We start from the raw sequence: 12,515 nt of genomic DNA, 5'->3' as shown, positions 1-12,515 counted from the left end.
TTAATAAAGTCGAAGAAAGGCCTTCCTCAAGTAAGAGTAGCTCGTCAGTGCTCTCAGCTTCAGATTGGAGAAAAATTGAGCGCTTACTACGGGAAGTAGTAGAGGATCTCCATGACCGGCATGTGCATCAACTCTCTCATACTATCCATGCAATCTCTGCCCAAAAGCAGATACTACAGCATGAAAATGAGCGTTTGCAAGAGGCTCTTCTTAATGAGAAGAAGCGTCGCCAGCGTGGCAAAGCCCTCCTACTTAAAGCGCCAGAGGATTGGCATGGTGGTGCTGTATTTTGGTCACCAACGAAGGTTCAGGATGCCCGTGAGAGGCAGGCACAAAAGGATGCTGATGAGAAGGCTCTACAGCTTCAAAAGTCAGAAGAACAACGCCTTAAGGAGCAGAAGAAACAGGAGAAAAAGGTACTACAGGAAGAGCGTGCACGACTACGGATAGCAGCTAAAGAAATCCGCCTTCAACAGCAGAAGGTGAAGGCGATTGAGCGTGAGGAGGCCCGTATCCAAAAACAACTCGAAAAACAGCTCCGCCAGGACCTACAAACTCCTAAGAAGGGCAGTAGGTGTAATAAAAGAATGCCTTTACTTTTGGAATCTACTACAACCCCTAAGGCTGTTGGAGAAGATGTAGTGTGTACGGATGATGTAGTGGCTAGGGAGACACGCACCCGCAAAATTCTCCCCCCACAACGCTATTGCACATAATTTATTTATTGTAACTGAATTGTCAAGCTTTCTTATTTACTCCTGCAAAAAATGTAGCATCTACAACATATATATTGTGCTGTAGAGCTTCATAAAGTGGGTGGCAAACATCGCTAAAATGGACGCAGGGTGATGTTGGGCGTTGCCTGAGTCAGCACGGTAAGCGTGGCCCGTCCCACAGTTTGTCCCGTATATGCTCAATCATGACGCCTTGCCCAAACGGGTAGAGACTAAAGCTAACAAGTAGCCATTCGCCTATGAAAAGGAATTTCTCGCAGTCTATCCAACCATTGGGAAGAAATAAAATTCGATCCATCTGGGGCCAAAAGCCTGGCGTTTTAACTCCGTTAATCTGATGCCTCCACGGTGTTGGGTCTTAGTAAGCTTACTCCCTCCGCAAACCTATAACATGAGAGGAGGAAATACCGCACATGTCTACGGAGTACTTATTGTGTAGCCACAGGATGCGAGTGATCGCAAAGGAGTTTGGCTTTCTAGAGACTTGTTTCAATCAAGTAGCTGGAAGTAGATCCAAACTATCAATCGTGAATGAAATCAGCTTCATTGCGCACGTATCCATCCAGAAGCGCCATATTTCGTTTCAAAAGCCGTTTTTACGATCATCGAGTTGGGTAGGTTCGTTCGTATAAGCATCATCAGAAACGCAAGACCCATTTTTGTTCGCTACGCCTCATGAGGGGAGTGTTCTCCCAAAAGTTGCACTTAACATCCAAATTGCGAACTGGAACGACTGGCACGACAATTACATCAGATTTACCGTCCCAATACGACATATCTACCTACTCTATCTACTCATTGAAAACAATCAACAAACCAAGAGAGTAACTATCCCATGTGTTCCTCCAAAGTGGGGGTATCATTCTTGGTAAGTAGTCTGTCAAGGCTCTCAACAATATGAAGGCGGTCTTCTCCATCGGGGAGGCATTTCTTGTACTTCTCCGCGGTTGGCGCTTCTTTGTCCCCAACTCCTTCCCCAGTCCAAGACCAGACCTTTACCGTTTTTCCCTTTCTTTCATTCACAATATGGAATCGTCAAACAGATTAAACTCCTCGTCGGCATCGTTTCCACTCTCTCTCTCGTGAAGGGATCCCGTCTCCGAGAATCCGAGCGAAGATAAGCATGATAAGGAGTTACGGCGACGCTGCTTTGAAGGGGATGCGATTGGCTCCCCCAGGAAATCGGACAAATTGGACAAATCAGACAAATGTGAACCGTCGCTGACAGACGGCGAGAGAGGCGAGAGCTTGCTTTTAGACGCTGGCGAAGGATGATTGGTTTCTATGACAGACTGGCTACCAGTAGAAGCGGAGAACATTGTCTGAATAAATGCTTGAATAACCTTGACGTCGTCGTCAGGACAATCCTTGACCAGACTGTCAACGTTGTTTGCGAGATTGGGATTATCGAACAAGGTCTCGCGGATATGTTGAGCCACGACGTGCAGGGCCCCTTCGAGGTCCGTCAGCCGACGATCGTGGCTTTCTAAGACGCAGTTGTCAAGCTGGACGTCAGGAGCGAGCTGGGTGGTTGGTTGAAGGCCAGAGCCGGAAGCGGCCTGTGTGATAATCCCTGGTTCCAACTTGGAAGCATAACCTTTGCTAGGTCCGCTCTCAGAGACGATAGCATACGACCCGGTTGCACCCAACTGGGATCCTGAAGCACGCGGTGCTGGTAGAAGTGAGGCTGTGAGAGCGACCGCTGTTGATGTAGGGAGCCCTGGCCAATATTCGCAAGTATCTCCTCGATCTGTAATTTCAGAACTGGGATTTGGTCCGTCTTCCACTCCGCCATCTGAACGCGTTCCTTGAGCGATTCAACGACGTCCCGGAGAAGAGCCTCCAGCGTAGCCATTCTGCTTTCCGCAATCGGTGTCACATCTTCCGGGAGTGCAGATAGCAACGAATCACCCAGAATCCTACCGAGGTCAAAAGCTTCGGCCCAGGTGTCGTCGGTGGGTTCCCCTTCTATCTTGGGTACTGGGGCTCGAGCTTTCCCTTTGGCGAATGAGACAATGGGGCTTTCGATGAATGGCTTCAATTCGTTCTTGAGCGCGTCCAAGGAAGATTGATCAAGCTCAGTGGTGATTTCAGGCTTCAAGAGCGGGATCATGACCAGCACCAGTTCATCCACGATCTGCCCTTGCTTCAGCATTTCTAGGATCTGCGGTTTGAGGGTGTCTACAAGCTCGGGTCCGAGATCCCGTACGATCCAGGCGTTGAGGTATTGCTTCCAGCGATGTAAGTATGGCCTAAGGAAGGCGATTGGATCATAGATATCGAGACGGGGAAAGTCTCTACGACGCCCGAGCCTCATATTAGGCATGATGAACATCTGGGCTCAGCCGATGTAGAGGCAAACCAAGCAGAGGAAAACACTGCCCAGGTCAATCGTACCGTCGCGGTCCGAAATAGCGTCAAACAATGACCATGATTGCGTAGTGGAGTTAACAGCGATTGAGCCGGTAGAAACTTTGCGCTGCAGGCCGGCTAAGGAAACTGGGTCATGCGTAGTTTGGGCGGGCACATCCGCGGGAAGTCCGCCGGATCGCTGAGCTGCTTCGGCAAGCTCTTCGGCAGCGCGAATCTGCTCCAAATGCTGGAGGACAATGTAGTCGTAACCTGACGGTGATGTTGACTCGGTGCAGTATAGGTTGTTGCCGAGCAGGTAGAGTGGGCGGCTCTGGATCCTGGCAGCGCGCTGCTCTGCAGCCTGGATTTCTTGAAGATACTGCTGAACGACGAGGCCAAAGTCACTTGGAGATTGCGATACAGTGCAATATGCGTTATAGCCATGATCCAGGAAACTATGTCCGCGTCGCTGGGAAATGTTCTGACTGTTGGTAGTTATGATCTGAGCAACGTTAGTGATGGCCTCAAGCAAGTGGGGAAGAAGAACACTTACCTCTGCATTGTTGACATTGGGATGCATATAGCGTAGGATAAAAAACGCGCAGATCATCGCCAAGGTACCACCAATCCCGGCCGCTACTGTATCAGAGTGCTCGTATAAGCTTGCAACAAGTGTATCCGCGATCTGGCTGACAGCGGATGGCTGCGCTTGGACAACAAGGGAAGCGGCAGCAGCAGCATCATCGGCATCATGGGTCCAAGTTAAGAAGTTGTTCGATGCCATGGCGGTGGCACGAGGGGACGAAACCGGGTGCAGACAAGTGGATGCTCAGAAAAGTGGATGGCGCAAAAGAGGGGAGTTGACGATGTTGAGTGTTGGTCAAGTTGGAGAGGAATAGGACCAACTCGACAGGCAGGTAGAAAATAGAAGGACCTAAGATCGCGGCCTCCTTAAGCGAGATTGTGGTGAAAGTGAAAGGTTGTGTGAAGTCGGTTGGTGAAAGGTGCCTGAAAGTTTGAGGTAGCTGGATTTAGGGTCAGTCGAAATGGTGACGTAATTAAGGGTTCAGGATAACTGATTAAGAGAGTATTCCTAAGCTGCAAAGGATCTGGCCAAGCTCTGGGCGAGATGCGTTTCAGTGAAAGGATGATTGAAAGATGATTGCCATAGACGGTTTCCCGGCTATCAAGAATGATGCAGAGAAGTCCAAAAAACTGCGCAGCACAGTAGTGGGAGGTTCTATGACCGCCTGCAGACTGTGGTCTTAATATTAGGACATTTGAATGGGGTTTGAATGTACGTTTCCTCCGAGGGTGCCAGACGGACAAGAAAGATTGTTCTGTGTAAGACAAATAGAAGGTCAAAGAAATTGGAACGAAACAATGAAGCAAGAAACAAAGGATTGAAACAAGAGGAGTTGCGCACAAGAATTGTTGCATGGGGCGAACAAAGCGCCAACGTTGGGGTAGAAGAACGAGGCTCGCACATCTAGGAGCAGCATTAAGGCTGGACAGAGGTATGCAGCGCTATGAAACGGTAACTAACGATTGGAGATATGCATATATGAAGTAAATAGAAGTTTCCTAGGAAGCTCCCGCTCGCACTATATCAGAGTTATGCGCTATACGAGTGCGAGATCGAAGGGTATGTTTTCCTTCTTTTCAACAATCGGAATGTAATGGAATCTCAACAGCACTGTGTTTCTTCCCACAACGAAACCCAATAATCCATCTTCTTCTGCGAAATCTTCCACTGATTCTCCGCAATGACCGCTTCAAGCCCCTTCACGGCCTCGTCATTCTCGTAAGAGCTATGCTTCACATATGCCAGATCTTTGGCTGTGAACTCGCCATGGTCAAGTAATTCGTCCGGCACCCAGGCGGTGGGGATCTGATCCCGAGAAGCTTCCACATCCACGCGATCCCCTTCCTCCACGGCCTCCCAGTAATGGTCATAGCGTTCAAGGACGTCTGTCACACTCTTGTCTTCGTCGACTATTGCCACCATGGAGATTTGTTTCCGTATCCGGACCAGCCAAGTCTGAGCGTCTCGCCCTTGAGCTCTGGGTCGGAAATCGGTGCGTGTCGTTATTTGCAGTTTGAGAGCCTCTTCGAACGCTGCTTCTGCTGCATCCCAATTTCTAAGCCCCGCTTCTCCGCGGCCAATCCAGTAGTGGCATAAGGCCTGAAAGCCTTCCAACTCGAGATTCTTCGCTATCGGTAGAGCATGCCTTCGAGCAAGTCGACTGAGCAGGTGGAAGTTAGTGATGGGAGGGGCTGAGTACTTTGACGAACGGTCCACACGGCAGGAAGCGAGCATGGTGCAACGGCTCAATACCGTCCGTAGGTTGATGTACCGTGAGCGCATCGCTGCGCTCATGTTCAGCAGAAAGAGTTCAAGCTGAGGATCTGGGTATGGGTCTCTATCTGGGTGTGGATATAGTTGTTCGTTGCGATGAGAGAACTCCGCTATGGAGTCGTCGTCATCATCGACAAAAGAGCGATTGACGGAGGGAGTAGATGGCTCCGTAGGTGAGGGAAGATTTCGAATATAAGATTCGCCGGAACTCCTGACGTTCTGGAGATACGGAGCGATGGCATAGTCAAATGGAGACATATGCAAAGGAAGGATGCTATCAGTGTGACCCATGGAACTGGCTTGAGAGGTTGGACGGAGCCGTAAGTCCCTTGCATACGAATCTTCTGACATCGAATGACATTGTGAAGGTTTGCGAGTGTGAATCAGCGATTCTTCGGTTTGTTGTGTGGATTCAGTAGCGTCGTCCGATTCTGAGCCCACAAGGTCTGAGAAACTTTCGGCCGATGGATGCTCCGCAACACCACTATCGTTACGATAGATTGGTTCCATCAGATCTAGTGAATTACTTGTTTCCCCTTCCGATTGACCATCACCGCAGTCGGAGCTAGGTGGTGTCATAGGAGTGACAGGGTGATCAAGTTCACCATAGGGGGACTCCCAGTGTGATCGAAAATCCTGCCCGGAAGCCGGTCGCTCACTCTTTCGGCGCACCTTTCTTTGGCCATTCGGGCCGTCTGAGCTTGAAGTTTTGACAGGACTTCCTGGTTCAGACTGCGCACAAGTTTTGCCACTCTTCGCAATCCTGTGCCCCCAGCACTTTGGTGTTCTCTTGAAAACACTTGTATCGATGCTGAGCGGGCCCATATAAGGCACTCTCACTTCCTCAGAAAGGCGGCCTGGTTCCGGCAAATCCCTTTGGACTGTGACCTCGCGTGGCCTGAGGAAGTTCGCACATTCTTGTCCGAGACGACCTGGTCGTGGTCGTGGTGAAGTCATTTTCCGGGACCCATTGGGAGACGCTGAACGCTGAGGGCTGAGTCTGGGCGACAAGAGACCTGTGTTCCGTTTAACTTGTGGACTCGAATTCGACAGGCGCGTTTGCGACGTGCTGCGAGAGGCCTGTTTCCTCTGCCTGCTGTTAGTACGAACTCTTGGGATGCATCAAAGCGGGGCCCACCTACTCTCGCTCTATCAGCTAGGTCCTCGTCAATCGACGGGGGAGAATCGCGATCGGACCCTGTGTCATCGTGTTTCTCGGGATCGTTCTTTGCTGCGTCGTCTACCGACATTCTGCTGTGTGATGGACGGTGATGTTGGCATTACAGAGAGATTTGTCGGCATCTTCACTAGCATATACTTTGCCGACCTATCTCTTTGTCCGTTCGCAGCTTCGCGGGTTTCCTAGGATACAGATTCGGCGGCAAAACCGCACAAAGAACGGTAGATGGGGAACAAAGCGGAAAGCGAGTGAATTGTGCCAAGGCTTGCGCAGCTCATTGTTGGACTGCTAGAAGCACTTAAAATAGCACGCAGAGGTTCAAAATAGGCCTCCTATAGTAATTTATGTCAAGTTCAATCTTGAAGCTCGTGAGGGCTGCCTTCATCTAGGATCCTCCTCGCGAGCGACGTCGAAAGCTGACAGTGCTCCGATTCGTATATGTGGATACATGAGCTGTCAGGTGCACATGCAGCGTTAGGTGGGCGCAAAAGGGACGGCGCATGGTGTACGCGAAACCGGCGAACCGGAGGGGGCAGGAGCGAGGTGCAAGTGATCAGCCTGGTAGAGCCAGATCAAATGTTGAATCCTCCGTGGCGCGCTGCCTCAACAAACCTCTGCAATCCGGCTTCCTCCGCCGCGGCTCGTACGCTTGCTACTTCTTTGAGATCGACAGGGCGATTTATCTCCTCGTACCGCCGCGGGGCTTCAGGGTCGACGGCCTCTCCCGAGCTACTTCGTTGAGGCCTGCCTACATAGGCGCGGGGAAAGTATTGTTCCATGATATGCACCACCAAGTCCTTAGACACATTCTCTGCAAGCCAGCGGACAATCTCCTTGCCCTCGTCTTCGTGTCCAGGCATAACAAGATGTCTCACCAACACTCCCTTCTTAGCGATCCCGTCTGACGTGAAACAGAGGTCGCCAACTTGTGCATGCATCGCCTTGATGCTCTCCATAGCCGTTGCCGTGTAGTTGTCTGCCTTCAGCAGCCGCTTGCTTGTGCTATCCTTCCACACCTTGAAGTCGGGCAAGTAGATGTCGATGAGGCCATCAAGCAACTTGATGCTCTCGAGCGAGTCGAACGCCGAAGTGTTGTAGATTATAGGCAGCCGAAGACCCAAGTCGCGGGCGTGTAATATCGAGAGCACGACCTGCGGGACCACATGTTCGGGAGTAACCAGGTTGATGTTGTGCACCTTGCCGACATCCTGCAACTTGATATACCACTCAGCGAGCTGCTCGGGCGTGAGATCGAAGCCGTTCCGTTGGTGGGCGATGTCGTAATTCTGGCAGAATACACAGCGCATGTTACATCCGCTGAAGAACACACTGCCTGAACCATTGTGGCCTTGGAAGCAGGGTTCTAAACAGTGGTCAGATACCAGACAGGAGCCTGCGAGCTTGCACTGGACGCATACCTTCACCAAAATGGGGTGCAATTGTGTTAACCTTCACTGTCTCGGCGCCAATCAAGCAATGGCCTGTCTTCTCGTACCGATCGATTCCGCATAGTCGCGGGCAAAGGTTGCAGTTGCGAAGATGTGCGTATGCTTCCGAACGCTTCTTAGCCGCATCGCGTGCAGATAGTAGCTGATAGCGGGGAGTGTAGTCGTCGAGAAGCCATGGTGGAGCGAGGTGAAGTCTGCGCTTCGCTGACAATGAAGTGCGGAGGGAGAGTGATGTCTGGCCTCCAGGTCTTGCGACTGGAATGCGAAGGGTCAGTAACATTTTGGACGTGAGACAAGCCCTGCTGTTACTGTTACACTTGTGCATAGATTGAGCGAGGCGCCCGCATTATGTGGAGGGCGGTTTAGCCGTTCGACTGTGGACGATGCAATCAACTCTATCATAAGTTACGCGTGACATTACATAATCACGCGGTGCCGCGTAATCTATTGCACGGAGGAGCTGTGTAATTCCATGTGAAACGTAGTAGAAACATGTGTACGCCCGAAGAAGGCGCCTGGCTGAGGGTTCTATGCCCCGACCATGCTAAGTGTCTACTGTGTAGATAAAATTACTTGCTGCTATAGTAGCAGCTATATATTATTTACTCTAACTAACGTTATCGCTTTTTGCTTATCTAACTATATTAATGCTTTTATCTTATAGTATCTATAAATCTATATTTAGCTAGCTTTTAATCTTATTTTTCGCTAATATTTAACGTGAGCGGCAAGCGAGCTGATCAGGCAAGCGAGCTGATCACTAAATACAGTGCTCTACCTCCAAATCTAAATATCTCAATATTACAACAAGCTATTGCAGCTTACAATAGCTCAAATTAATTCTCTACATCTACTGCATCTTTTTTACATGTACACTTGTTGTGCCCTGGCTCACCACATGTCTTACAGCATCGAATACCCCATACACCAGCACCCACTTCCTCCCTCTCCTCATGCCTCTCTGCCTCAAGCTGAGCCTCAGCATTCTTCTGAGCTACTATCGCCTCTACTTCTGCCTGTAATAGGGTCCCTCCTTTTTGAATCCATTTCTTCTTATGCTTTTTATGTTCAGAAGCTGCCTGGCAGGCTAGCTCAAGTTTTGTGACCCTGGCAGCCATTAACGCCTGCGAATACACCATCAATTCTGCCTCTTTTTTAAACTACCTCACCATCTCAATAATCGATGCTGGTGAGGAGCTCTGGAGTCTTCGAATCTGGTTAAAGATAAGCGTTGATTGAGTATCTATCTCAACTGCATTGCTTGGTGTTTTGGGTTACCAGATAGGGCCTGGTAAAGCTGGTGATGGCATACGAGGCTTCACTTCAAGTTTTGATAGCACCATCTCTGGACTGTGTAGAACTAAACCAGTTGCTCTGAAGCTTGATATAATGTTTTTCTCTAAAAAAGCCTTGTCAAAAACCCCAGAAAAGGTAATTAGGAAGGCTTTCTTATCAATATAGTTGATGTAGCAGTTTGCTAAGACATTGATCTCCTTCTTGTATGCTTGCTTTAAGGGAGCAAAACACCCTATATCAAGCGGCTGTAGGATATGGGAGGCATGTGGAGGCATGCAAAGGGTGATAATCTTGTTCTCCTTACACAGTTCCTGGAAAGCAAGTGACTTGTGGCTCTCATGGCCATCAAGAATCAGCAGCCTGTGACTGCCTACTGTCTGAGCCTGAGTATGCTCGATAAAGTGCTGTAACTAGGCTAAACCAAGCTCATTTGTTGTCCAGCCATTATCACTGACACCTATCCTCTAGCCCTTAGGGTTATGGTACCATGCTTGGTCGTGGTGCTTTGCTTTGAAGATCAGAAAGGGTGGGAGTGGCCAGCCCCTGGCGTTGATAGCAGCAATCAACGTTGCCCACTCACGGTCCCCAGATTGAACCTGCAGTGGTTTCAGTCACCTCTCAGATGCTGTTACCACCTTTACTGACCCTCCAATACCTATCTGGAAGCTAGTCTCATCGAAGTTATAAGTATCTTCATCCAGGATGCTGTACTTAGCTTTGGTATTACGTACAAGGTCAAACCAGGGACCAATAATAGCTGGATCGCTGCACTTGACTCTTTGGTGATCGCGAAGTCTGGTTATCTGAGATTTGATCTCAGGTTTGTGGTGGACAAGGTTCTTAGCCTATTTGTCTCCAGCGTTCCCACCACCACATACAGCTAGCAGCTGATCAGCCATATCATGTACGTCACTAAGCATAGAGGCAGATCCTCATACATCAAGCTTCCTTATATACTGGACTACTGTCTCCTCCTCGTGCTTGGTGAGCTTCGATGAGTTAGGATGGATATTATGTCGAGCAGCTGTTCCAGAGCATCGGCTACTAAGCGTGCTTTGAGAAATGCCATAGAGAGTAGCAGCGTGTCGCTGGCTTAATGACATATCGGATTTCATAGCTTCGATGGCAAGGATAATCCTATCCTCACAAGGGAGGGATTCAAGATCTAGTTGTTGAGACATTGAGATGAGTGATTGAGAGAGGTGTAACCTTGGCAGAGTGATCAGCTCGCTTGCCTGATCAGCTCGCTTGCCGTTCACGTTGACTATGTGCTAGCTTAGGCTCTTTTGTAAGAATTATATACTATAATACTATAATAGCACAAGTATTTAGTATGTTCCCTATAGATTTGATAATTGTGTATATTAAGACCTCTGCTTTGTATATCTTTATTTATCACAGTTTTATTAACTGCACGGTCCTATTTCCTAAAGTATGCCAAGTGGCCGGGGGCCGCCTTAGGGGACAAGATTCGTTCAGTTTCCGATTTCACACAACATGCATTCACTGAGCTAGAAGAGAAGATTCTTCATCCCGTTGCAGATCAATAACGCAAGTGTGACACTTCTTGTTCCCGATCTTCATTGGGTAGTGCACCAGATCGTATGGACGATGACTATTCCGCAGTGGGCTGTAAGTTTGTGGATGCCGATACTCTAGAGCAAACTTCCCTCACCTCTTAATGAAACCATCAAGTCCACACCCGACTACCACCGATCAAGATTCATACACAACTCCTTTTTGGTAGATCTCACGTCCTCACCTTACCTCCAACCCCTGTAGATGCGCTTCCTACGCCGTTGATATCTGCTTCAGGATCAGGTTGAATATACGTACTGCGGTGGTTGCCTGAGAAGTTCCAGTTGTTTGCCGATGTCTTCTTGCAGCATCAATCCCCGATGCTCCACCGGCGTTTGGTCTTATGATGTATCGCAGGTAACATACTGCAGGAAGCCCACGTCACAGTCCATCCTCACGTCACATCAAAACGGGGTTTCGCTCATCTAGGAATCCCCATGCAATGGTCGCACATGGCACAGCTCGTGGATCAAAGGGCGAGAATAACATGACGGCTTTATGTCATGGCAAGAATCCAATCTCGCGTGAACACTGGCTGCTTCGCCGATAATATGAGACGCCAATAACTCGCGGGTATCACACAACAATTGACGGGCCGATGTCGTAGAAGAACCTGTATGCGGGTGTCCGTTGAGCCCCTCACCGATGTCTCTCTGTACTCTCGGATGAAGGTGACACGGCCATACAGCAAAGGGGTCAAGACTTCAAAGGAACAATGTAAGGTCGAAGAAGGCACGGAGCCAGCCTCCGCGTGCGGACCCAGAAAACATACATAGAGCGCCATTCCACGCTCAGAGTTTCTCACAGAAAAATCACTGTACAGTCCACTCTCGTCGACCCAACCTTCAGGTTGCCTTCACTATGCGGTCCGCACCTTTTGTCCCCCTACTCTTTGGCCTCAGCGCCTTAGCGGACACGCTTGTAGACAGACAATTTCCTCACCTCATCATTCCAGTCGACAAGCGCGAGCCCGACAGGGTGTTCGGCACACAATTCAGCGGAAGGATCGAGCAAGCAGTAAGTCTAATGCCGCTCTCTCCACCGACACCATACTCACCAGCATTCCAGGTTCACACCGAGATCTCTTTCGACGTACCCAGCAACAATGGAGCCACTCACTGCCGACTCAACTTCTACATCAACACCGATCCGAGCAAGAATGCACCGCGCACCCTCTGGGGCGAAGCCCCTTACCGCTTCAACATCTCCAGCATCGAGCACAGAATGGACAAAGACCGCGATACCTGGAACAATCGTCCCAGGATTACTGGATATGTTGGCCAAGTCGAACTCACGCATAGCGGTTCCGTGACCACTACTGGTTTGCACGTCCCCTGCTGGAAGGGCCAGGTCGCGCAGTATGTGCTGTATCCGGATGATCCAGACAGGGATTTTGGCTATACCTGGTTTGGTGAGTTCAAGCTTGCTTTCTTGTGTTGATAGGGACTGATGGTTTGAAGAGCTTGACTATGACCCGCCTCATGGTATCACTTATGAGATGTTTGTCTAAAGTGCGTTAGCCGCCCGATTCGGATGACTGCACGTGAGAGATATGCAGACGGATCGGA

The 12,515-nt window shown here is 49.6% G+C and overlaps 5 protein-coding genes across 5 annotated transcripts; 2 read left to right on the top strand and 3 right to left on the bottom strand.

Moving 5' to 3' along the window:
- Window positions 1–128: 128 nt before the first annotated feature.
- On the top strand, window positions 129–368 carry EI97DRAFT_362832 (uncharacterized protein; the record flags this gene model as incomplete). Its single annotated transcript, XM_033794975.1, has 1 exon — window positions 129–368. A coding segment is annotated over one exon (240 nt), but the record flags the coding sequence as incomplete, so codon positions are not given.
- Window positions 369–2,136: 1,768 nt separating this feature from the next.
- EI97DRAFT_176316 (uncharacterized protein) lies at window positions 2,137–3,217 on the bottom strand. Its single transcript, XM_033793468.1, has one exon. The coding sequence runs from the start codon at window positions 3,067–3,069 to the stop codon at window positions 2,221–2,223; it is 849 nt and encodes a 282-aa protein (XP_033656984.1). The 5' UTR covers window positions 3,070–3,217; the 3' UTR covers window positions 2,137–2,220.
- Window positions 3,218–4,773: 1,556 nt separating this feature from the next.
- Window positions 4,774–6,695, bottom strand: EI97DRAFT_439789 (uncharacterized protein; the record flags this gene model as incomplete). Its single annotated transcript, XM_033799580.1, has 2 exons — window positions 4,774–6,534; window positions 6,588–6,695. 2 exons carry the CDS (start codon window positions 6,693–6,695, stop codon window positions 4,774–4,776), a joined length of 1,869 nt encoding a protein of 622 aa, XP_033656983.1.
- Window positions 6,696–7,197: 502 nt separating this feature from the next.
- On the bottom strand, window positions 7,198–8,353 carry EI97DRAFT_439788 (pyruvate formate lyase activating enzyme; the record flags this gene model as incomplete). Its single annotated transcript, XM_033799579.1, has 2 exons — window positions 7,198–7,988; window positions 8,044–8,353. 2 exons carry the CDS (start codon window positions 8,351–8,353, stop codon window positions 7,198–7,200), a joined length of 1,101 nt encoding a protein of 366 aa, XP_033656982.1.
- A 3,455-nt stretch (window positions 8,354–11,808) lies between these two features.
- EI97DRAFT_455688 (uncharacterized protein) lies at window positions 11,809–12,457 on the top strand (the record flags this gene model as incomplete). Its single annotated transcript, XM_033800668.1, has 3 exons — window positions 11,809–11,964; window positions 12,016–12,358; window positions 12,408–12,457. 3 exons carry the CDS (start codon window positions 11,809–11,811, stop codon window positions 12,455–12,457), a joined length of 549 nt encoding a protein of 182 aa, XP_033656981.1.
- Between the last annotated feature and the right edge of the window lie 58 nt (window positions 12,458–12,515).

This window comes from Westerdykella ornata (assembly GCF_010094085.1).
Source record: "Westerdykella ornata strain CBS 379.55 unplaced genomic scaffold EI97scaffold_3, whole genome shotgun sequence".
NCBI classification, from domain to species: Eukaryota; Fungi; Ascomycota; class Dothideomycetes; order Pleosporales; family Sporormiaceae; genus Westerdykella; species Westerdykella ornata.
This window is presented reverse-complemented; position numbering and strand designations above follow the sequence as displayed.